Below are 25,417 nucleotides of genomic sequence, written 5' to 3'. Positions count from 1 at the left end.
TATCTTCTGTTAATGAGAGGCGGGTGAACGAGCTAAAATTCTTTCGGGATAGTGGGAAACGGGCTGAATCATGCTAGTTCGTAAGTGGCCTCACACGAGTGGGCTCTAGAGTGGCGATTTATTTTCAGTTCTCTAGCTCTAATTTTAAGAGTCGAAGATTGGTCCAAAGGCGGGCACTCCACTTGCCTTGAGCTCAAAGACTAGTTTTTGCGTGAGCCGCGGGTTGCTGATCACACACACAGCTTCCGCATCAAATTCCCGGAAGGTTTCTTGGATAACTGGCAACATATCCACTCGCCCGCTGTTGCCGGTATCAATGAGAAGTGGGCTAGGGTCAAGCTGCCGCACGAGGTTGAGGACGTCACCGCCATACGTCCTGTTCGGATTCCGCGTCTGCCAGATGACCCGCAGTGGCGGGCGGTTCTTCTCGCTCAAAAAGGAGAGACATGGCCCTATCCCAGATCCCGTGGCAACCACAACCACCCTGCGAAAAACGCGCATCACGTGGATAAAGCCGTACATGAGCACTCCGCGCTTCCACAACTGGGTTGGTTGCTGATCGATACACCGGGTTGTCCAGTCGCCTGCCTTGGATACTATGCAAGAAAAGCTCCTGCCATTGGGATCAGGGAAAGTCGCAAAGCTGTGCCAATCCCGGAATGGGTGCTCGGAGAGTGCTATTACTTTGCCGAATGCAGTAGATGTGTGATCGAGATGGAGTCGTATAGCATGCGGCGAGAGATACTCGGGCAAAACTTGCACTCTGCGTAGAAGGAGCCAGGGATGGACGATGGAGACGATGATGACCAGGACGAACCAAAACGCTGGGAGCTGGAGCAGGTATTGTCCGAGGGACAAGCCTTGCTCGTGTCGGGCTTGATCAGAGAAGACCAGCAGGAGAGTCAGGAAGAGAGCTACTGCCAACCATCCGGAGAACCGGTGCGTGAGTTCGAAATAGTCATGTCTTTTCGTCCGGAACGTAGGGTATGCAACCACAATGATGGCGATGAGAACCACGAGTAAAACATAGGATAGGACAATCACGGGGAGGGAAATCATTCCCGAGTCTTGATTAATCCAATATTCCCGTGACATCAGGGCCACGAGGCCGACAAACCATAGAAAGGCTGCCACTCCGCATCCACTGTGGACTCCACCATAGCAATATGCTTCTGCGGCCCTCTTGCGCAGCATGAGAGGAGCCGACTGTGGGATGCGGCAGATGCTCAGAAAGATGGCATTCACCACTAGCGGGTGTCGTGCAAGACCGCATACTAGCAAATTGATGCCCGCTGCGTTCACGAATGCAAGAGGATTCGGTCGGCTCTTCACCATAATAATAATGAATGCGACCGCATTCGCGCAATAAACCAGAGAAAATAGGCGGCGGTAGATGTTGAGAATGAGATATCGTATTGAGGCAAACCTTCTTCGTGGGGTTTTTTGAGCTTCAATGTCCGAATTAGCAGAAAATCTCTTCCAGTTCCAGCCGTTGTCACTGCTAAGAAATGTATCGACTGATGTTGCAAAACTCGGCTTGCTCGAATGTGCGGGAGGAGGTATTTGGGGCGAGCATGCCATCTTGTGTATCGTGCTGCAATTGAAGACAGCACAGGTGTGGAAACTCGATTGTATATAAAGGAAGATGTGGATGTGTATGGACCAGCGAATTGAGATATTAAAAGGTTCAAACGAAGTCAATCAGCTTTATTGTGGGATACATGCCCAGGATGCTGACATGATTATCACCCAACAATCATCTCTGGTTCACGGTGGTAAGATAACCACGTTATACAAGGTGGAGTTTTATGGGTCACCTAACCGCTTCTGTTCTGAAGCGCGCATAGCGTGGGACTACTGCAAGCCGTATTTGTAAACCCACCAGCCCTTTGTTAGGGAATGGCAGGGATTCGGTCACATACAGGCGTTTGGATGCGTTATCGGCATGAAGCCAGTATTGTTTTACACAGAACCCCTGGAGCTCCGTGTTATGTTACATCCGTCCATGCTTAGATGAGGCTCACTAGGCGCGCCGTATCCTCCAACACTTGGCAAACCCTAGCCTTGGCCTTGGCGCTTGTTATCGGGCTTTTGTCGATATTGTGGGCTTCGGGCCTCACAACGTGGGCATCAGAAGCTCCACTAATACTATTTTGCGAATAAATCATGCTTAAGTCGTGCTACGGCAATTAGAGTGGATATGATGCCGGGGCTGCTGGCCCTCTGTCGAGAACACCGAAAGAGGGACCTTTTCCGACCTCCGACAGTGTTCCCCACTGCTATTGACTGGATTGGGGAATACATGCTCAATACCATCTTTGTTGGACTTCTTACTTAGCTCAGAGCCCTGACCTTACGAATTGACTCCGTAGCTCTCCATCGCCTAGCTTCACGCTTGCTTAGAACGCTAACCGCTATATATAAAAGACCCTAATTATAACCAATAGACGCGAGTGTAGATACTTCGAGTGCTTATATAGGGACTATAACTAGACCCTCAGATGTACAAGGAAAGGAGTTCAGCACATGAAGATTAGGCCCTGAGGCTTCTTGGAAAGGAATAAAGCTCTGTATTTTGAAATAAAAAGAAGGGCTGAAAATATCTAAATGACAAAGTCTATGAAAAGTCTATATGAAAGTCTAATCTATGAATGAAAGAATGAGGACAATGAAGGAAGAAAAGAAGGTAAAAACTTTGGAACCTTCAAGTGTCGGTCCGCAAAGGGTGAGAGGTTTGACAAGGTCGAGTAACGAATGATGAACCTATTCGGCTTTCTTCGAGGCCTTGGTTCTCAACTTCATCAATGCAAACACCAAGGCGTATCCGCTGATGGCGAAGATCACACAAATAGCTGCATCTCTCCATCCAACATAGTAATGATTGATGTTGAGAGTTGTCAGGAAGTCGCTTCCATTTTTATATTGGCAGACCTTGCATGCTGAGGTAGAATCAGGGTTTATCAGATTAATTTTCCAACCATCGCCCGCCATATAGTCTGACAGGTACTGTGCGCATGTTCCGTTTGTCGGGTCGAAGTACGCAAACTCATCCTCGTTGCAACTTACCTTCGCATCCCAGATGCCAAAGGTCAACATTCCGGAGACGACGTAGTTGAATGGATTGAGGTAGTACAACCAGTACCTCCAGAAGACGTTGAGCTGGTCGTACGGGACAAAGACGCCACAGAAGAGGACAAGGAAACTGATCACCAAAGGGTTCACCAGCGCAGCAAAGGTTGGGTTGGGAGAATAAGCTGCAACAAACTGGCCGATTCCAGTATAAATCAGCTCATATATTAGCATAATGAAGAAGATAGCTCCAGATCGGTCTGAGTCGTGAGGCAGCCTCCAAACGGGGTAGTACCAGCACGCAAAGTAAAGAACTGCACAAATGCAGAGATACGGAAACTCGGAAACAATGAGTCCTGTAACAAAAGCGACCCATGAGTACATCTTGGACTTTTTTTCGCGAGCATCATATATGTCACGGCGTTGGATGAACAGCGGCTGAAGCTGGTTGATAACACCGGGAGCGACGAAGACAAAGTTAAAGATCGTGAACATTTTTAGATTCAAGGCTGCCACACTTGGACCGGGACGCCAGAAGGAGAAGCCGTTGAGTAAAGCTGAGATGATATGAAGGGAGAATTTGTTGTTAACGTAGTTGGTGTTCCGGAAAAGCGCAACGTTCATGCGGTGAGTGACAATTTTGGTCTGCTCCCAAAGAGGCATTGAGAATTCAAATCCATCATCAACTGTGCCTGGCGGCTTGGCAGCCGCGTCTTCAATCATTCCGTCCAATTCCTGGATCATTCTTGTTTGTTCGGGGGAATCGAGCCAGATCTGATGCCAGTCCTTGTCCTTGACGGCCTCGATACCACCCGTGACCACATCAATCATGAACTCAGCTGCGTTGGCCTCGGTAGGGCACTGAGCCCCATACTGACCGAAGTATTGCTTTATGGTAGCCGCGTTCTCGCCAATGTCTCCGAAGTAGACAGTCTTTCCACCCTTTGCGAGGAGGAGAAGGGTGTCAAATTGAGCAAAGAGCTGTGCCGAAGGCTGATGGATTGTGACCTAAAATATTAAATGTCAGCAACATAACCCCCCTGTTGCGCCAGAATGAAGACTCACCAAAACAGCCTGACCCACGTCAGCTAACTTGCGAAGGAAACGCACTGTGTTATAGGCTGATTGTCCATCAAGGCCGGATGTGGGCTCGTCCAAGAAGATCAAAATGCTAGGCTTGGATACTAGTTCCACGCCAATTGTGACACGCTTCCTTTGCTCGACGCTAAGTCCATTGCCTACAGAACCGACAAGGGTATCTGCTAGGTCATGGAGCTCTAGAAGATCAATGATGGTGTCAACGTACTTTAGCTTTTCTGCCTTGGGAATGTTGCGAGACTGGCGTAGAAGAGCAGAGAACTCCAGGGCTTCTCTCACGGTCGCGTATGGTTCATGAACATCCAACTGTTCACAATATCCAGCCATTCTCTGGAACGACACCGGAAGTGGTCGTCCGTCAACCATGATAGATCCTTTAATGGTACCGTCTGTCTTTCTCTGGGCAAGAACGTCGAGAAGGGTCGTTTTTCCGGCACCGGAAGACCCCATGAGGGCACCGAGCATGCCGGGTTTAACCCAGCCGTGAATATTGTCCAACAGCACTCGGTCGCCGGAGGGGGTTTTGACGGTATAAGTGAGATTTCTCCAGGTGAAGATAGACGTGTTTCGAGAAAGGTTTTCATCAACCTCAACGGGCTCATCGGTAGTCTCTCGCGGAGTGGTCTTTTCTCTGTTTTGTGCCTCTTCATCAGAGCTGCCAGCCTGGTGCTTCTTCAGGTTCTCACGAGGAATGAGAAGGGAAGCACCAGAAGCACCACCTGATTTCCAGTACGTTGTGCAAATGATGGTAAGAATGGCGAAGAATCCCCACCACCCCCAAACAACACCAAAGTTCCTCCACAACTGAGAGTACTTGTAATGAAGTGATCCAAGATACTGATCACCAGTGACATAATCTGCACCCGGTAAAGCGCCACCAATACCTGCACAAGCTTTGTTGGCAGATCCAACATCCTCATAACCAGGACCGCTCGGTATCAAATTCATACCAACACAGGGGATATGCTGGTCGTGAAATTCGTTGGACATTGCAGCTTGAAATGCGTAGGCAAAGGGGTTTGTGTAGTACAACTCGAGGAACCAGTTCTTCATCTTAGGCTTTGGGATCATGTAACCCGCATACATGACGATACCTTTGACGGCAGTTCCTGAGATCTTGGACGCGGCCTCAAATGTACTAAAGGCGGCCCCAATGAATCTAAACAAAGCGGTAATGCACTGTTAATGAATTGGTTAGTCTCAAACTAGAGTGTGTCAGGGAATGGTTCAAATCACCGCGGACTTACCAATGTTGTGGTGAACAATATGATCCAAAATGTGAAAAAAGCAGCCGCAGTGTGCTTGAGGCCAGACATCCAATAGATCACAACCGAAAATATTGAGCACTGGAACAACAACACCGGAAAGTCGGCTGTGATTTGGGCCAAGCAAAACGCAGCCGGGTGATACATCGCAAATGACTTGTGCTTAACCAAAACTGGACGACCCTTGAAGGATTCGGTAACCTCAGACATAGCCACAATGCAGTTGTACAACAGGGAAAAGAAGACCGCTCCACCTTTGGTGAACAGACCTTCAGAGGTGTTTGGGGAGTCATAAAAGCATGAACCAGCGATCAAAGCCATCACGCACGACAAAACCTGTTTGATCAAAAAGGTTGATTTCTCGCCCCATAAGATCTGATACTGTCGACTGGTGCATGCGCTGACCTGAGCCCAGAAGCTAGTGGTCAAACTGCTTCCCTTGGGGAGATGCTTCGATTTTTCCCACGCAACGGATTCCTTGAATGCATCCGTGCGCTCACGGCTAAGCTCGCTGTCGGGATAGTCATATGCTGATACCATCTTTTTGTAAGTCTCCGACTTTTGGTATTCCGCCAGAATGGCCTCAGCATTTCTAGGGAATGTATGTTCGCAGCCTGGTCTGATTCTCCGCTCTGTCGGAACAGTCAAACCAGTCAGGAAATCGCCTTTCGTAGTGTTAGTCGTTATGCGATTTATGTTCTCAGATAACCAATGACTGACCGATATTCGCTCCATCAGTGTAAACAAATCCAAGATCTTCCATAAAGGGCTTCGCTTCAGCTGCAGGGCCATAGTAAATTTCATTGCCCTCGTCGAGAACCAAGACCTTGTCGAAGAGGTTATAAATTCCGTTTCCAGCTTGGTACAATGTCACAATAGTGGACAGACCCAGGACATCAGTCATGGCACGAAGAGCTTTTGCCCACTCCAATGCAGTACTAGCATCCAAGCCACGAGTACTGTTATCCCAAGAGAAGATAGAACCTCGAGTGGCAAGGCACTCGATAATGGATACTCGTTTCCGTTCACCACCAGACACACCACGGACAAATTCATTTCCGACTTTTGTATCGGCTGTGTGTGTGATTCCCATGGATTCCAAAAGGAACTGCTTTGTCTCAGCGGTATGGTCTGCAGCACTTTTGGTTCCATCCGGTAGATGGAATGGGACCTTCATTCTTGTCGCAAAGTCCATGGTTTGACCGACAGTCAATCGGGGGTAGAACAGCTCTTCTTCTGTGTTCATCACGATCTGACCATTATATTTCTCGGCTTCTGAAGCATTCATGTTTCCGAAACGCACATCACCCTTTATAGTATGGTAACCCTCACGACGGTTTGAGAGCATCTTGAGAAGCGTGGTGCATCCTGAGCCAGGCCGGCCCAAAACAAGGAGCATTTCGCCAGGTTTAACACAGCCATGGCTCTCTGACAATATAGATTTGAGTGGTGGTTTGCGGCGGAAATCTCTGATCAACTGAGGGATGTTGAATTGCGAAATCATGTTTTCATTGACGGCGGCCTCGGCGGCAAGGACGTCGACGGTTAGGCCTTGCCATGTAACACCAAGCTCACGCCTTTTGAACCCGGCGGCTTCGTCTCGCTCTGCATTTCGTATGACTTGTGGTTTCATGCTCCAGCCCGAGTCCTTCTTGGGCGGTTGAGGGGGGTTGGCATTGGCGACATTTAGGGTCTCAGCACTGCTTGCTTCGCGGATATTGGTTTGAGGGACATGGAGGGTCTCCACACTGGTGAAATCGTGGGTGTTGAGCTTTCGAACAGGCAGATCATCAGATCTACGGTGTTCCTTTTCGTCTTCAGAGTAATATTCTCCATGAGGCTCGGGGGGCGACGTATCGTAGGGGTCGTGATGTTGGTCCATTGTCGCGACGGGGTTCGGTCAGAGAGTTGAGATGGGTCAAAGGAATTGGATAATTATGTTGGGATACAAGTCGATTCAATAGGAGAAGGACCAGGGTATTTATTTTAACCCACACCCGATTTTGCTAAGGGGTATTCAATGTGTGTTCCGATTCCAGATCCGAAGCAAAATGGGATCGAACAGCCGTCATTGGGCAGAAGTCCATTTTTAGCTAGAAACAGTTTATACACACTTACCAGTTCATTAGCTTCTAATGCGGCGGCTATTGTTTCACCCTCCACTATGAATAGTTCCCGAGAAGGAAACAGTCCTGAAAATCGGCACGTAGGCCGAGCTTCCATGGGTGGTGGAGCTTATTTTGACAGATCCTGGGTTGGGTAAACTGATCGTTCTTGCCAAAAAAAAGGTATTCAATGATTGGTCTACATATGCGAGTTTAACGTCGGAGAGATTTCCGGTTTGTTAACCCGCTCTGGTTGTCTTTGGACTCATGCGAGACATTTATGGGGCGCACACGTAACATTAGTTGCCTGTGAGATATTTATTAGAGATCTACATTTCGTTTCCATTATTACTGTGGATTCAAAGAGGATAATATGCCGGCAATTATTAGCAAGACCTCCTCGTAGATAATATGTGGCGATTTGGGAAAAGCGCAGTAACTTACTTAATGGGTTTCTGCATATTTTATGCCCAGATGAATTATAGTTTCAGATGAGCATAGCGCCTTATCAAAGATGACATATGTACCTACAATTTTAATAAATGAAAAGAATTAGGTTGAAATGATTTGTTCGATGCCGAAAAAAATAGCGGAAGCTTTCCGCAATCCCGACTAAGCTGTCAGCCCGATAACGGGTGCGACGATCCCGATCTACCCGGCCAAATCTGCTCGACATGCCGAACTGCTAGGCCGGATGCTTGTGCCAGTCCAAATGTGGAAATATGTAACTAGCGTCTTCCGAATCCCGTAATATGCGAGAAGGTGCCTGGACTCACATTGCGGGTCTGCCATTATCTTCCGGGGGCTCGGCTGGATTTCTACGTTATGATCACCGACTTATGCCCATGACGCAAGCCATGCCCTAAGACTCTAGGTAGCTTTCTGGCCTCGACAGTATTATAACAAGATCCGATGGCCCAATCACGGTCTGGTGTAATTAGTGGTTCGCGATTAAAATGATGGATGGTCCTAGTTAGCACCGCTGATTTATGCTCGGACCGTTGTAGCCATCAAAGAATAGTATTCCGGGAAACATCTCCTGTCTGATAATTTGGTGCCCTTTTCGCTTTTTTGCAATCGGGTTTATTTATTCTCTGGTTTTTACATGTAGATCCTCCGGTCGATCATTGGCCCTGGGTTCTGCGCAACTTCACAAAGGCCATGCAACAGAGCGTTTAAAGATGAGATTGACGTTGATAAAGTTCTTCGGGATTTTTTTGCCTGCAGTTTTGCGGCCTCATCTTACTCGCTTTCTTCTATGACTCCAAATATTGCCTTCTCTGAAGAGTCAGCCACTCAGCAGTATCCTGTATCCTTCTCGAATTCGAAACTCTCTACGCCTGCGCCTGTAGCTCATTCAGACTCATCACCATTTAGCTAACCTGCGGTCCGCGTTAGCTGATGATGGAGGAAGAACAGAAATGAAAAGAAAGGTAACCCCAAGCTACATGACAAACTTACTCTTTTTCGAAGCCAACAGGATCACTTCTTTCCTCCCACTCTCTCTGTGTCCACTTGTTGAAATCACATTTTTCCCGGGCCCTACCAGCCATATCCACTTCTCTCCAAAAGCCACTCCACCCGTCGTCGGAAGACACCTACCATTTCGTGTCCAGTCAACGTCACAGGCGATGTGGAACTGTTGCTGACCACAATGCGAGATCATGAACTGCAGATTAACAGGTATTGACCTGGCGACCAATATGAAGGAGGGTTTCTGCTGGCAGTGAGCAGGCCCATTCGAGATCAACCACACATCTGATATTCCAATCGCTATCGACGAATATATTATGGGCAAGTAGATGGGTTAGCATGTGAAAGAAAGGTTCTCCTTGGTATTCTCTCCTACAAAAATGCGGTATCAGAGCACTCATCATCATCAATCTTGCCGTCTAGCCTTGACCATCATTCGCATCATGTATAGAGTTTGGCTGATGTCGTATACAACTATCTTGACAAGGCAGAAAACTATGATAATCGTTACTGCTAATCATCCATCTAGTATCTAGGAGCACTTAGAACCATCGAATTGATGTCCAAGGCCTTTGTTAAGGTATTGTGATCAAATTCTGTACCTCAGTGCCCTGGATATTGAAGACAGTTTTCCACAAATACCAAAGTTTGACATGGTTATCGCTATTCCAGCAGCCAGAGGAATGATATTCAGTCTCTCACCTTCAAAAATATTCAGGTCCACGTAGTGTTATAATTACCACCCAACATATCCACGATGCCCCCAGTTGCAGCACGGAAGAGATTCCAAAATTGAAATACATCGGCATCGGTCAGCGGCTCTCCCGTGAAGAATGGTTGAAGATCCAAAAACGTTGCATGAATCACATTCGGAAAACCAGCCACGCGTGGTGTAACGACGTCGGATCGTATAATATAGTGGTAGGGGCATGGTGTTGTGAGATTTGCGATTCATGTAACAACCTTTGGAGTCGACACAAGCTTTGTACGATTTATCCTTTACCCCGGCCGTGGGACTTTCATGCGACGTTGACTGGGACCTTGCTGGAGGAGTGGCAATCCGGCAAATACAAGGACGCCTAGATAAGCCAGTAACTGATATCAGGATTCTATATTACAGCTAGGAATGTGTTCAAATGCTTACACGATCCCTTGATATGCATGTGGAATCCTTGCATTATAAAGCAATCTGTTTCAGCTTAGATAACGTCAAAGGGGTATTCAGACATAAATCAATTTGATCAAGAACCATCACAAAGCTAAGGAAACTATGATATATTTAGCCCTAGGTCATTCTTATAGGATTGAGGTTCGAGGCCCATAGAGGTATGAGAGAGATCACGTGTAGTTCATGAGATAAAGCCCCACTTTTTATAGGTTGAGCACCCGCGTTGGACCAAGGGTCAACTTTATGGTTGTCACAAGGAGCCCCTTGAATAGTTCCCCGCTTGATACTACCCGGATGCACGACGTGATCAAGGGGGTTTTTATTGCAAACCACCAGCCCTTGAAAGGGGAGGCTGGTGTCTCGATGATGTCAGTTCCACCCTTGCCCCACCCGACGGCAGCCACACACAGTCATGTCTTTCATGCTGACAATGAAATATGATCCATTATTTGCAGCCAGCTCCAATCACATCCAACACGAGAGTCAAAAGCAGTCAGTCAAGCCGAGACGATCAGGCGGTCAAGATGCGTGGAGACGAATCCAGGGAATGCAGCAGGGTGCAGCACAAAATTCCGCAGGAGCTTCCTGGCTGACAATTGTGATGAACCCCATTGCCCTCAGTGGTTGCACTACAGCCAGTAGTACGCTTTGCCTACTCCAGATGGCTGCAGATGGGCTCCAGATATTCTGATGGATTTCCTATCTTGGTGCGATCGGCGCCCGCCAATCTGCGCTATTACATCGCAACCGCGCCGATCTCTTCAGCTCGAACCTATGAACCTATGGAGTGCCCGAGCGCTAGATACCCCCCGCCAGTGGACTGGGTCGAACTTGATCTGTCGATCGGAGATGCAGAGCTGAAGATCCAATGCTGAACGCTTTTTTTAAGTCTTGCTCCCCCCGCCCCGTGCGGGAGAGCTCTTTTTTTTTTTTTCCCTCCAAACTTCACCTCTTAGCCATCGTTTGTGTATTATAGTGATATCCCCTCCATTTTTTCCCCAGCGCTATGCCTACTCAGATCCCTGGGCCCCGCGGAGTTCCGCTCCTGGGTAATATTTTCGATGTCAATCCCAATGAGACATGGAACTCGCTGAACAGCTTGGCCAAGCAATTTGGTAAGCTTTTATGAAGGAAGCTGTCGGAATCACAGAAGCTAACTTTTGATTAGGCTCTATCTTCAAAATTAATGCCCTGGGACACGAAATTGTCTTCGTCGGTAGTGTTGCATTGCTTGAGGAGATCTGCGACCAGACCCGGTTCCGCAAGTGTGTGACAGGCCCAGTTGTGGAAATCCGATATGCCGTGCACGACAGTCTGTTCACGGCCTATGACAGCGAAAAGAGCTGGGGAATTGCACACCGCATTATGATGCCTCATCTCACTCAATCCGCGACCGACAACCTTTTCGGCGATATGGCAGAGGTCATCCCGGACCTCACAAACAAGTGGAGCTCAGGCACCAAGAAGCGCACTCTGCTCACAAAGGACCTCGACCGTCTACTCCTCGCATCCTGCATGAAATGTTTCTTCAACCAGCGCGTTCACGTGCTCGAAGGTGCCGAGCCACCCATGCTCAACGCCATGGACGGCGCCACCATGGAGGCGATGAAGCGCCCCACCCGCCCAAAGCTGCTGAACTGGCTCGTGTACCAGCGCCGCTTTGAAAAGGACACCAAGATCATGCGCGGCTTCGCCGCCGAGGTGATCAAGACCCGGAGGGAAAACCCGGAGACCGCCCGCAAGGATATCCTGGATGCCATGCTCAACGGCAGCGATCCCGAGAGCGGCGAGAAGCTCACCGAGTCGCAAGTGATTGATGAAATCATCTCCTGCTTCATCGGCGCCGCCACAGCCCCCAACCTCGTCTCTTACGCTCTGTACTACCTCATGGAGAACCCGACCGAGATCACCAAGGCACAGGAGGAGATTGACCGCGTCGTCGGCGACGGCAAGATCGACCTGGAGCACCTGAAGAGCCTGAACTACGTTGAGGCCATCCTCCGCGAGTCGCTTCGTCTCTCCGCCACCGCCCCCGGCTTCAACATTGAGCCCATTCCCTCCGACGACAAGAGCCCCGTCCTTCTCGCCGGCGGCGAGTACCAAATCGCCCACAACCAGCCTATGATCGCCGTCCTCAGCCAGGTGAATCGCGACCCAGCTGTCTTTGAGGACCCCGAGGCTTTCAAGCCCGAGCGTGTCTACGGTGAGAAATGGGACCAGCTCCCTGCTGCCGCGAAGAAGGGCTTCGGTAACGGTAAGCGCGAGTGCATTGGCAAGATCTGGGCTTGGCGGTGGTCGTTCTTCACTCTGGCTAGCATTCTCAAGGAGAACAAATTCGAGTTGGCGGATCCCAACTACAAGCTTGAGTCCAACGGTGCTTTCAGTATCAAGCCGCTTGAGTTATACGGTCTGGTTAGCCCCCGGAAGTAAGCTGTTAGGGCTACGTGGGTAAATTGTGTTATTTGATCAGCGGATACGAAGTCAATAATGAATTTGTCGATATGTCACTCTACGTTATGAATGGATCTCGGGATGAAACAAGACTTAATTTTAGCTCTTCTAGTTTATTTATTGTTTAATCGTAAATTGTGAAACACGCTACCGTAGTTATTGTAGATGGCTTGTGGCGGTGCGGCGACATAGTGGGGGGTTGCGCATGCAATTATGCGGTCATCCCGCCACATTGGAACATTCCACAACGCCTTAACTTAGACAATTGAGTATTCTAATAGTAATTACCGTTGGAAAGAAATTCAGAACGAATGTGGTATATTTGAAATCCAAACAAAGAGGACCAGCCTAAGTCTCTATATTGACACAGAAGCGAAACCATTCCAGCTGGAGACCATCCCGTACAACAGAATGGCCTAGAAAGAAGAAACAAAAAAACACAAGTCTATCTTCAACATCATATCAAATGGAAATCAAAGAAAACAAGAGTGCTCTTAGATTTAGCCGCTGTAGTCAATAGTAACAGCCAACCGAACAGCGCCGCCAGAGATGTTACCACCAATACCACCGACGTTAGTCTCGGCAGAGGTATAAGCATTGTCAACGACAGCAGCATTGGGAGAAATAGAAGAGCAGGTGCCACCGAGCACATCACAGATCTTCATGCCATTAACGGTGAGACCAGCGTTCTGAGCCGCAATAGCGGAAACATCAAAGCCAGACCAGTCGTTGTTGGCAGTAGAACCAAAGTCGAACTCACCCCAGGTGGAGGCGTAGCCACCGGCACCGTCGGTGGGGATAGTGGTACCAGATGCGGCAGCCCAGCCACCCTGCGAGTCGTCATCGAAGGCAACGTACTTTGTCTCACCGGGGGCGAGAGTGAAGGTCTGGCAGGCGTTGCCGTACCAGCCGGTCATCTGGCCATCCGGCCCGATCTTGTTGAAGATGGCGACAGTCCAGTCTTCGGTGTTGGAGCCCTGGAATTGCGCCACGTACTTGTACTGGCTGGCGTCCGAGGATGACACTTGGATGATGTTGCTGCCGTAGGGGTTGCCAACGTTTCCGGCGTAGGTCACGCCGCTGCCGGAGGAGGCGGTTGAGCTACCGAAGCCAGAGGTCGAGTAGCTGCCGCTGGAGGGGGTGGAAGTCCAATCGCCGCCGGAGGTTCCAGTTGCCTGACGGCGCTCGAGAGTGGTTGGGCGGGCGAGGGTGCTCGTGGCGAGGGCTGCAAGGAGCATGAAAGACTTGGAGAGCTGCATTGTGTTGTAGGAAGATGGAACTTCGAGTTGTTGGATAGTTAGACACGAAGGAAGAAGAGATATCAATGAAGATATTCGAATGAGTGTCTGTGTCTTATGTAAAGAATGACAGAAGTTGTGGTTCCTTAAAATGAATGTAATGGTTTGGAGAGAGGAAAGAGGCATCAAATGTGCAAGACATGGCCCAGGTATAAATACCTTTGGAGAGTTGAGACAAAATCTGCAGCCCCGCCACGCTCGCCTCCAATCGAGGCCTACTTCAGAACCAAACGGATGAAACCAAAGGTGCCTGGTACCTGACCCTCTCTCCGTGGTGGACACTGGGGGCGCACGTACGTCAGGCAGTTCAGACGAGGAAAGGCGTCGTATGCCCATGGAATTGAGAAAGGCCGAGACCAACTCTCTCCGGGGTGCGGTGGGTTAGGGCTTCGATGTAAAAGAAACCATTGGAGGTGAAATCGGGGGCACTCCGGGCCATGGGTCAAACGTTGGACATTAGATTGGTGGATAAGTATGATTGGGCGTCGGGTCAAACCACAGTCAGTCTAGAATGATAGAGTGTTCCGGACATTCGTCATTGGCGGGTCCCTTGTCTGTCGGACAGTGGGCCTGTGTATATGGTAGTGTCCAGGTATGGCAGTGGATGGGTCAGGGGCCGCATGGCTTACCGGAGGATGGCCGGAGCATCCACGATTCCAGCACGCGGAGACGCTTGTTCTCCATTGGACGCAAATCGAGCCTGAATCTAGGAAGTACCGAGTACAGTTTATGTGCCACGGAGTAACTAGAGGAAATAATCAATTGAAGATTGGACGCCAATGCTACCCGAAAATGGAGCACTGGATGGGCTTGAGAGGATTGTGCCAGTCTGGAAGCGACAGTCAAAGTTTGCGAACTGGATCGCCGGGCTAAATGGACAAAAGAGGGCCTAGTGTGGGCCTTGATTACCAGGTTGTCTTGGCCCAGGACTCATGGATTCTAGACGGAACTGCTGGAAACTAAGATCTGGAAGGATTTTGAGTGTGGCCGATGCATGTTTCTAGACCTACATGCCCAGAAGTATAGGAACATACCCTTTTATTACGCGTAATATCCCTCCAATTTTGCACCTAATAGTTGTTTATTGAAATAGGATTTCTTCCCCCTGACCCTTAGATGGATTGAATTTTGTGACTCGCAGCTCGAGAGCCACGGATGATTGTGTTGTGGTTCAGGAGAAAAAGCAAGGCGATTGGCTGACCAATTAATAACAACAACCAATCATAGTAGAGTTTATAGTCTTGGCAGGGCAATACTGTAAATAAACCAATCATAGCTTGAGGTATTTAACCCTGGTCCCAGCCAACCATGGGTTTACTCTAATTTCCTTTACACATGAATGGGTCCGTGACGCAGCGGCTGGAAAAAGTCGCACAATGTTGGAGACAATTCAAAGGCGTCGCAACCACAGTCTCTTGTTTATTATGTGCCATAATTTAGGCTGAAATCCACCTCACTCATTGGGTACACGTGTGTCCCTTTTCTCCCAGGGTGTGGTGATGGAAATTTCTGCTTCACATGCGAGTCCTTCCTCGCCTAAAAGCAACTCTTCTACAAACTCCACTGTCAACATCTAACGGCTGTGTTTTTGACTTTCCTCAGTGGGCCTTCTGGAATTCTCTTTCCTGACTCCGCAGTGTCCCACTGAGGGGTCAAGCCTAGGCTCGAGGAACACCTACTCGGCGCGAAAGGATTTGAGTGGGTTTGAGGCAAGCAGACATAGAACGTACCATAAATCATTCCCATTCGTAAGAGCTACATTGAGGTCACGTTGGATCCTTTGCGCCAGGCTCAACAAAGGCCTAATCAGATTGTCGGACTTTCTTTGTTCGAGAAGATTCACCAGGGAAATAAAGTTATACGCTACACAACGAACAAGCGTTCTCCATTCGCCTAGCGTAGCTTGTGGGTTCAATATGGAGTCGAGGGTATTGTCTAGACAAGTCGATGTGTCTGGGCGAACACATGCCGAGAATGCTGACAGACAACTTGTGTCAATGACTTCATGCTGGCCAATTTAATTAGTCGATTTTTCCATAAGGCAGTCTTCTTTTTGGAGGGTTATAACTCACCAAAGATAGGTTCAATTGCGCCGTTATGCGAATAGAGTCTATATCAACGAGATGCGGCTGGGTAAAAAATATCTGGTTAATCAATATTTATTGCCACCACAGAATTTAGCAGTATAATATAAGATTTCATCAACTGTTGATTTGTTGATGCTATTGCCACCTTGTCCTGTTCCTGGCGCCTCCAAAAATGACACCCACATGACGTTTGCCACGCAGATGACGACAGCCGCCGCGCTTTTTGATAATTAATTCTGACCAGTGAACATTGTTTGGAAATTGACCATAAAATTCACGCTGTATTTCGTGAATGGTATTTGATCAACGGAATTTTTCTCATATATCTTTTAAGCAGGCGAGGGTGACGCGGGAGAAATTGGGTCATGGGATTCGTATGTATTAGTCAGCCGAGAGCAACTGTGACCTGTCTACCCTGCGTCTTTCTAGTCATTATCCACTATTAGGATTTTCTATATGCGATTAGTAAATTAGTAGCTATACTAGTCAATATCATATCCGATACTACTAGCCTTACTAAGCTCTATAATACTCTTAAAATCGAGGACCCGTTGTAGAACGCGGAATCGGCGGAGTAGACACCGTACTAGGTAAATATTTAAATCTATTATATAATTTTCTATTGTATTTTAGGTCAAGGAACCTCCTATTTAGCTTCCTTTTCGTTAGACACCTTATTTAGCTAAGGTGTAAGCAATACTTGTCTATGAATAGACCCCTGTCCAGAACTCTTGTAGCATGTGTATGATAGTTGTATTGTTATGGAGTTCTGTGAATCACAACTCACTAAATACAGGTCTAACTCTGACGTATAAGTGGTGGATATCTGGGTGTCACGACAGTGCCAACAGTACAGGGGATCCAACAAGAACGACTGCATTCCGTATGATACCGTACCTGTTGTACACCCCTACCTCAGTGCCCCTCTGACATTCATATTTCTCAGCATCACTATTTGAGAACTGCTACAATCTCTGCGCAATATAGGACCGAGGCTCCCTCCCTCAGAGCTACTTATCATTCGTGATATGTCTTCCCATGCAACGACAGTGCTTCATTATTCGCAACCTGCACCTGGAGGCAGAACATAAGTACATGACACATGCACCAATCTATGCTTCTCGCAGGCCACCATAAAGGGCGAGGACAAAGCCCCAAGGAACAGTCGGCCTGAGACGGGTCATGTAGTGCGCTCGTCGTAGTTGGCAGGACTCGTGCCTCCCTATCCTCCACAGCCTTGAGAATATCGTACTCCTGTTTTATAGATGATGCCTCTATGCCACCTCTCTTCTTTCAGATCATCATCACTGCCTAGGGTGAATCTGTGCTATAAGAGTCATGGAACGCTCGGATGAACTGGTGATGATCAGGTACAGTAGCAGCAAAGATGTTCACGTCAGTATCAATCGACAGATTGTGAACTCCCATAGATAATGACCCTTCGTCAAACTAAACGAACTTCGCGTCGTCTACCAGCCGGTGGACGATAACAATGCCCCCGGCAGAGTGCGCGACGTAAATATGGCCCGATCGGATCGCTTGTGATGCAATTTGGGAAAGAGAGGTTTTCGGTGGCGGCGAAATATCACTTGCCTGTATCAGTGCGACAATAGTAGATGCTTCCACATATCCCCCTATCGCAAGAAGGGTTGAACTTGATGCTGTGGACATTGCTGAACAAGAACCCTCCTTTGTCTCCGTTGTCCTAAATGACGACGAGATTGTTTGACGAGATGATCGTCTCGCCAACGATCATTCTGACGTGGGCCAGCTGGGTACCATGACGTAGGTCGAGGTCGTACACATCAGAGTCGAATTAGCCCCTACTTTGGTTGTGTCTAGCAGTGGTTTTCCAGTCGATACATCCAGTGGCGGCCGGTGATTGATTAGCCAGAACTGCAGCCGGCGGCCCTTGTTAATGACGTGGGCGTCGAACCCAAGCATATCCAGCTCCTGGATGTTGCCTTCGCTGTCGCGGAAGCGTTAGTGGACCTAGGCAGGCTTTAAGAAAACAGAACACTCGACAGGGGAACACTTCCGGCTAGATAGGACTAAGGAAATAATAGCACGTATACGCGATCGATAGAAAAGGTATATTAAACTATAACTAGAGAAAGTCGGATCAGAAGCTTATAATTATCTATCAAATCCTTTAGCCGGAAGGGATGTAAGACTGGCTTTCTCCTTATTTGAGGTAGGCCGACTCGAATATCGCTCTTCGAACTATAACAAAGAGGAAATTTATATGCCTACGGCTCCGCCGGGGCAAGAATAGCCGACGATTAAAAGAAACTAAAAACGCTACTGCCTTGGACACGAATTAGAAGATATTTGTTCGCTATTATAAACAAGTCAAAAGGATCTAATAGACGATAAACTTAGTTGGCGAATAAGAAAGGTCGGAATAAATCCTTAATTTAACGGAATACACCTAATGAGTGGCCCTTTATAGAGCATCTTGAATATTATAAAAACGAAAGAATTAGACACCGAAGAAAAGGAGAAGACAATATGGGCTTGCTCCTCTACGCAAAGTCAATCGATTGATCATGTGTTCCAGTCTCGACAACCGGACAGAGTACTTCCGTTGGAAGGATTCAGTTGTAAAATGGGGCAGGGGTTGTCGACAGGATATAAAAGAGAGCACCCTTTTTGCTTACGGGTTTTTAATGTCTACACGAGCTTTCGTCCTTGTTTGTTCAAATCTTCATCAACGTACAAACTCTATCAGCTGGAACCAGCAGCATGGCACCTGAAGCCAAGGATAAACTGCAAACTTCTTTAGGCATTGGTTTGGTCTCACAAGATTCAATGCGGACAGGCACCTCCTGGACGTCATCCTACAAGTTCCCATCTAGAGCCACTTAGTATAGCTCACGATGCGCTGGCTTTGCTCTGTGGTGGCTTTTAGCACTTGAGCAATACGTTATCATGATCCGATGCAGCTGTACTCCTAATAGAGTTGGTTAATATAGAGATCATAACTTTAGATACATAAGATATAACGTATTGTGTAAGCGAGTGGAACACGTAAGCGAGTGGAACACCTACGCGTTAGGTTCGCGTCATATCCATTACATCAATTTCAACCACCCACAATGCCACCAATTCGCTCTCAAAGCTCTCGAAAACGTATAGAGCAAGAGGGTAGGATCTCATTAGCTATTCGCTCTTATTAGACTGAAGAAAAATGCTCAATTCGTTAATTGGCTCGCGATTTTGAAGTCCCGCTAAATACGCTCCGTCGCCGCATGTCCGGCGTCAAAAGTCGCGAAGAAACCCGCGCTAACAGCCATAAATTGACTTTTTTGGAAGAGGAAACCCTTGAGAATTGGATCCTCTCATTAGATAAGCGTGGAGCTGCCCCCCGGCCGAATACCGTACGAGAAGTAGCCAATTTACTACTCGAGGACCGTGGGACTGATGCGACCGAGATAGTCGGGGTGAAATAGGTCTATAACTTTGTCTAACGGCGTCCTAACCTCTCGACTCGATTCTTAAGGTCCTACGATTACCGGCGAGCTCAATGCGAGGACGTGAAGATGATTACTACATAGTTTAACTTCGTGAGAAGTACGATCGCGAAATACGGCATTGTCGATGAAGATATCTATAATTTTGATAAGACTAGCTTCGCTCTCGGTCTTATAGCTACTGCTAAGGTAGTGACTCGAACTTCCTATGGTCGGCGAGCTCTCTTATAACCTAGGAATCGATAATGGGTGACTACTATTGAGGCGATAAATACGTCGGGATGGGCGTTGCCGCCGTGCGTTATCTTCAAAGGTAAGGTTTTTATGAAGGCGTGGTTCGCTAAGACAGACCTACCAAAAGACTGGCTATTCGCTATTAGTGAGAAGGGATAGACTACGGATTCTATAAGCCTTAAATGGCTTTAAAGGGTCTTTATTCTATTAACTTCTTACCGGAGAAAGGGAAGGTATCGTCTCTTGATACTTGACGGACACGGCAGCTATGTTACGCCTCAATTTGATAAGATATGCGCTGAAAACGATATTATTCCGATCTATATACCAGCGCATTTATCTCATCTTTTATAGCCTCTCGATATCGGCTGTTTTAGGGTGTTAAAACGGGCATATAGTAATGTCATTGAATCGGAGTTACGGCTTGGCATAATCCGCGTCGATAAAACAGACTTTTTGGAGGTATATCGGACAGCGAGGCTTAAAGTATTTAAACCGGAAACAATTGTGAATAGCTTCGCCGGCGCTGGTCTTATTCTATTTAACCCGCAACACGTCATCTCGAAGCTCAATATTCGCCTTGCTACACCCCCGAGACCTACTAGTCATAGTAGCGATTCGAGCCGCAATTTTACTCCAAAGACGCCCTATATAGTGAAAGAAGTAAGGAGGCAAGCAGTATCTATTAGGAAGCTCACTACCAATGACCCCCAACGTCTACATGATACTATAGACTAGATGGAGAAAGAGTGCTAGCTTGCGATATATAGCTTCACTATTGCGCGGCAGCAAGTCACTAAATTACTCGCCGCAAATATGAAGGTTACGCGTAAAAAGCGGCGTACGAAGGCACAAATAGCGCATAAAGGTAGTCTACTAGTGGAAGAAGCTATAACGCGTGTTAGTAGACCTAGAGAGGTCGAAGAAGCGGGATCTGATGAAGCTAGCGGCGCATCAGCGGCAGTGAATTCGACCAATAAGAGACGTCCACAGCGATGCAGTCTCTATAAAACGCCTAGACATAAGAGAAATAGGTGCCCAGAGAGGTCTGAATAGCTTCAGTTTTAATGAAATAGCGTTGTGGTTGAAAAAATTGAATAATAATAGTAGATATAGTGGGCGGGTGTTCCACTCGCTTACATGTTCCACTCGCTTACACAATACGTTAGTTACCTAGTTAGTTTGACCTAACCGCAATGTGATGAAAAGCACTCGCCTACATTCTACTAGAAAAGATCGATATCACGAAATTGGACACGTTAATTATAATATATTTCAGAGTCAATTTATTCCTGAGTCTTCGTATTAAAAAGGAGGCACTCCTAGGCTATTAATAAAGGCTTTAAAGATAGATGTCAGACTTTCAAATATATGATATACCGCACAATAAATCTCCATATTTAACTTTTATGGCTTTCACCGGTCTGGCAGTCGACTCCCCCATTCTTTCGGTGATGATGTCGAATGCTTCCCATTGGCTTCATCCCAGTTCCATGGCTCACTCTGCACAACAGTCTCTGAGACTACAGTGATATCCTTTGAAGAAGGCTCAGGCTCAGTGAGAATATGCTCATCGCTTCCCCACGCAGAAATTTGCATATGCGACGGCGCTGCGGCATTGGTTTTACCCTTCTTTGTGTCTCGATCACCGCGATTTGTAATAGTCTTCAGGCCTGAGAGTGGGTAAGTCTGTCCAGATGGTTTGCCAGAAGAGCTAAAGAGTTGAGAAAGACCAATCTTTTTGAAGCCTTTGCGAAGAAGTGGTTGAATGATAGGCAGATTAGAGACCACGATGGAAACGAATGTCTCGCGACAAGCCCATTTGGAGCCGGCCACGGCGCCATCGGGGCCCGACTGCATGTAATGTCAGAAAGAATGTACTCGTAGAGCAAAGTTTACAATCATTACGGGACTTACAATCATAATGGTAGCGGCTCGAATAATTGACGCTGTGATGACGAATGCAGCACCGGAAAAGAGGGCCATCAGAGGGAGTTTGCGTTTCAAGCTGATATTGACCGTCCATAGCAGAGGTAGTGGAATTGAAAGCAGGTATATGTCCGTGATGATGTTGAGTATCACCACGACTAGAACGTATACCGGGGAGTTTGTTGGTTGGCAAAACTCTGGCGTATTAAGTTAGACGTGAGACTCAAGCCTGTTAAAGACCGGGGTTACTCACTGCCGGGATTTGGGCTAATCTGCCAGAAAGCGTGGAAAGGCTGGCATGATAAAAGAAGAGATAACTGAGTTGCTATCCACGTCACGGCTAGGATACCATAGGCGATTCGGACACGGGTCGGAAGGCTTTGGAGGCCAGTTCTGCAATTTTTATCAGCATTCCAATTTTTCTGGAATAAATGAGGGAGATATGTGGAGCGCACGTTAATCGAGAATAAAAGACAGCCAGGCTGATCTTGACAAGCCAAAGAATTGCGACGTATAGTGACCATCCAATGACTTGGATCTTTGATCCAGCAACTCGATTAGAGGCCTCCTTAGAGCTTAGGTCGACACTTTTCCGCTCCTCATCTGTCATATAGCTGTTGGTCAAGCCCTGATAATTGGCGACAACGAGATATGCTGCTACTGTCTCCAATACAAATACGATCTGCGCGAGGTAATCTTAGCGCATACACAACACATAGAAAGACGTAAGAACATACCCCGGCCAAAGGCATGAGATAGTCATCGAGCTGAAAATTGGTAGGTCCGACAAGCTTCCATCGTACAAAAATACGCACGATGATTGTGAACAGGGCTAAAGATAACAATACCCATGCCTCGACATTAGCCGCCATTTTCACGAGTGCGTGATGGCTAGGAATCCAGATGACGGAAAATGTGAAGGATCAGGTCGGGGTAAAATAAAAAAGAGCAATGAAAGGAACCAAGCCTTCAAATGACCCGAATGGTGGTCTTGTGGCGGAATCCTTCCATCCCGTCTGTTTGAAGATCGTCGGCTCCCTAATTCCACTTTAATTTTATTGACAAGGCGCGTATGAAAATCTTTTCGCCGATCTCGTGTCATCCGGAAACTAGACAGTCCATAACAAGCAAGATCTTCGACTTTCAAGCACGTTACTCCGCTAATTCCACTCTAATAGGAGAGGTGGAGCTCGTGTCGGCCCGCCAAGCACCACCAGAGGTGGGGATGTTTTAGCGGAACTGCCAACCCTACTCCACCGGGAGAATTGACCGGCAATTCTGGATCCCAGAAGCCCCATTTCAGGGGCTAAAACAGACGACTAGAGTTCGTTACGGCCAAACATAGTCGGCTTCTTTCCGTTAGCCCGTCGCTTCCAGAAAGTTTCAAGTTATATATGCTTTTGTCCCTCAGGAACGGAATTTTACGAATCCCTCTTTCATTGTTTTTCTTACCCTTGACTCGCAATCGCTCCGCTGAACATGTCTTCCTTTGAGTTTATTGTTGTCGGAAGTGAGTAATAGCCTTTAAATAAGGTTTCGGTTTATTCCCGATTGTCCCAAATGGTCTACCATGGTATCCTAAACTTAGATCGACTCTCTCGGGGACCAAACATCAAACTCCCTCCCAAATATTCTAACTCTGGTGTCTCATAGCTGATATTTGATAGGTGGCCCGGCTGGCAGTGCACTCGCCGCCAAACTTGCCAACTCGGCCGCAAAGCCACACGTCCTACTTCTGGAAGCGGGTGAGAACAAGGAGGATCGTAATCTTCGCGTGGACGGGGAGCGATGGATTACCTTCCAGAACCAGTCCATGAACTGGGGATACAAGACCTCTCCGCAGAAAGATTGCAATAACCGCGAGATTGACTACAGTCGCGGCCGGTGCATGGGCGGATCGAGCGCCATCAACTTTGGTGTATACAGTATTGGCGCGCGTGACGATTATCAGGAGTGGGCGCGCATCGTCGGTGATGATGATTATGGGTGGCAGAGTATCCAGAGGAGATTGAAGGATCTTGAAACCTTCCACGGAGAGACCCCGGAGGGTATGGACAAGAAATACGCCAATCCAAAGCCAGAGGATCATGGTAGCAAAGGCCCTCTGCACGTAGGCTTTGCACGCGAGTGGGAAAGAGACTTGCCGGAGCTATTGGATGTTTTCGAGCAGGCTGGATTTCCCTTGAACCCCGACCATAACTCGGGTAATCCCATCGGAATGTCGGTGTTGATTAACTCTGCTTATCAAGGGCTGCGCTCAACGGCAAGGGATCTGATTGTTGGCGGAGAGAAGAATAATCTGACGATTGCTACCGATTCGCCGGTGCAGCGTGTTATCCTGGAAGGAAACAAGGCTGTCGGCGTGGAAGCGAACGACAAGAAATGTGAGTCCAACCCATTCGGCCCCACCCTCACACCTCTGGTCCTATCTAAATATGCTAATATGACTGCGTCCATAGACTATGCTACAAAGGAGGTCATTCTATCCGCCGGCTCACTCAACGACCCTCGCATCTTGATGCATTCGGGAATCGGCCCCGCCGCCCAACTCAAACAATACAACATCGATGTCGTTCACGATGCCCCCGCCGTCGGCCAAGGACTTCGCGACCATTGCTTCGTCCCGATGGTGAACACCCGCACTGATAACAGTACAGACCGAAAGGCTTTCTATGGCTCCCAGGCCGCCATGGATGCCGCTAGAAAGGAATGGGAAGAACATGGAACCGGTCCCTGGGCAAAGTTTGCTTGTGAATTGGGTATTGGCTGGTTCAAGCTTACGGAACAGCTCATTTCCACGTCAGAATTTAAGGCCCTCCCGGAAGACGAACAGCGATATCTTCTTCAGGAGACCGTGCCACACTACGAGGTTATCACCCATTTCCCTATTCATTGGTTCATCCCCGACTTCCCGGCCGAGGCCTTGAATTACTCTTGCTTGTTGGTTTTCCTGTTCAATGCACAGACCCGTGGAGAAGTCACTCTGCAATCGTCAGACCCCGACGCTCCGCTTCTTTTCAATCCCAAGTTCCTTGCCCACCCCTTCGACCGGCGGCTTGCAATTGAGGCTCTGCGAGACTCTTTCCGTGTTGCCAAACATGAATCTTATACGAAGGACAATGTGGCCGAGCTAGCCATGCCCAAAAGTGAATCGGATGAGGACCTGCTAGAATATTGGCGCCAGAATATCTCGTCAAGTTGGCATATGACAGGAACAGTCAAAATGGGCAAAAAGGGTGACGTTGACGCAGTCGTCGATCCTGATTTCAAGGTGATCGGCATTGATAATCTGCGGATTGCTGATATGGGCGTTGTGCCGGTGTTGGTCAATGCCCATGTCCAGGCAGTGGCCTATGTCACTGGTGCAACTTGCGCTGAAAAGTTGATCAAGGAATACAACCTGGCTTAGATGCAAATAATTACGCAGAATGTGGCCAAATATATTAGCTACGACTGGCTGCAGCATATAGTGATCAAACCGTGCGCATTGTCAATAAGGATTTCGCTAATAAAGAGACTTCCCTATGTCATCTGCTCTATTTGTAAGCGTTTTTGAGCCCAAAATCTAACAAGCCTTTGTGGAGTTTATTTTGGGAAAAGATGTGCAGTAAGATAACCATGATATATATTCTGGGCCCCAGGGGACCAGAATATTTCCCCCAGTTCCAGGCAGACTTTATTCGTAAACTAGTTGAGAAGAAGGAGTCAGGGGATCCGATCAATAAAGCCGCTCCAGGCGGCAGCACTGGACCGGAAGGCTGAGATCC

The 25,417-nt window shown here is 47.9% G+C and overlaps 6 protein-coding genes across 6 annotated transcripts; 2 read left to right on the top strand and 4 right to left on the bottom strand.

The window, feature by feature from the left end:
• Window positions 1-144: 144 nt before the first annotated feature.
• Window positions 145-1,581, bottom strand: PENARI_c005G00883 (uncharacterized protein; the record flags this gene model as incomplete). The annotated part of the gene is made up of 1 exon (XM_022629559.1): window positions 145-1,581. One exon carries the CDS (start codon window positions 1,579-1,581, stop codon window positions 145-147), a length of 1,437 nt encoding a protein of 478 aa, XP_022490560.1.
• Window positions 1,582-2,763: 1,182 nt separating this feature from the next.
• Window positions 2,764-7,314, bottom strand: PENARI_c005G08198 (uncharacterized protein; the record flags this gene model as incomplete). Its single annotated transcript, XM_022629889.1, has 4 exons — window positions 2,764-4,077; window positions 4,135-5,346; window positions 5,415-6,097; window positions 6,153-7,314. 4 exons carry the CDS (start codon window positions 7,312-7,314, stop codon window positions 2,764-2,766), a joined length of 4,371 nt encoding a protein of 1,456 aa, XP_022490301.1.
• A 3,870-nt stretch (window positions 7,315-11,184) lies between these two features.
• Window positions 11,185-12,608, top strand: PENARI_c005G06117 (uncharacterized protein; the record flags this gene model as incomplete). Its single annotated transcript, XM_022629784.1, has 2 exons — window positions 11,185-11,293; window positions 11,347-12,608. 2 exons carry the CDS (start codon window positions 11,185-11,187, stop codon window positions 12,606-12,608), a joined length of 1,371 nt encoding a protein of 456 aa, XP_022490584.1.
• A 521-nt stretch (window positions 12,609-13,129) lies between these two features.
• Window positions 13,130-13,888, bottom strand: PENARI_c005G02642 (putative allergen; the record flags this gene model as incomplete). Its single annotated transcript, XM_022629634.1, has 1 exon — window positions 13,130-13,888. The coding sequence occupies one exon, from the start codon at window positions 13,886-13,888 to the stop codon at window positions 13,130-13,132; it is 759 nt and encodes a 252-aa protein (XP_022490490.1).
• A 3,878-nt stretch (window positions 13,889-17,766) lies between these two features.
• Window positions 17,767-22,522, bottom strand: PENARI_c005G10007 (uncharacterized protein; the record flags this gene model as incomplete). The annotated part of the gene is made up of 7 exons (XM_022629980.1): window positions 17,767-17,983; window positions 20,862-20,873; window positions 21,142-21,575; window positions 21,639-21,847; window positions 21,904-22,043; window positions 22,106-22,332; window positions 22,388-22,522. The coding sequence occupies 7 exons, from the start codon at window positions 22,520-22,522 to the stop codon at window positions 17,767-17,769; spliced, it is 1,374 nt and encodes a 457-aa protein (XP_022490272.1).
• A 607-nt stretch (window positions 22,523-23,129) lies between these two features.
• On the top strand, window positions 23,130-25,059 carry PENARI_c005G04449 (GMC family oxidoreductase; the record flags this gene model as incomplete). The annotated part of the gene is made up of 3 exons (XM_022629713.1): window positions 23,130-23,160; window positions 23,318-24,034; window positions 24,110-25,059. The coding sequence occupies 3 exons, from the start codon at window positions 23,130-23,132 to the stop codon at window positions 25,057-25,059; spliced, it is 1,698 nt and encodes a 565-aa protein (XP_022490097.1).
• Between the last annotated feature and the right edge of the window lie 358 nt (window positions 25,060-25,417).

This window comes from Penicillium arizonense (assembly GCF_001773325.1).
Source record: "Penicillium arizonense strain CBS 141311 chromosome Unknown PENARI_contig005, whole genome shotgun sequence".
Lineage (NCBI taxonomy): Eukaryota > Fungi > Ascomycota > Eurotiomycetes > Eurotiales > Aspergillaceae > Penicillium > Penicillium arizonense.
The sequence above is the reverse complement of the archived record's forward strand: the minus strand, read 5'-3'. Positions and strand labels throughout refer to the sequence as shown.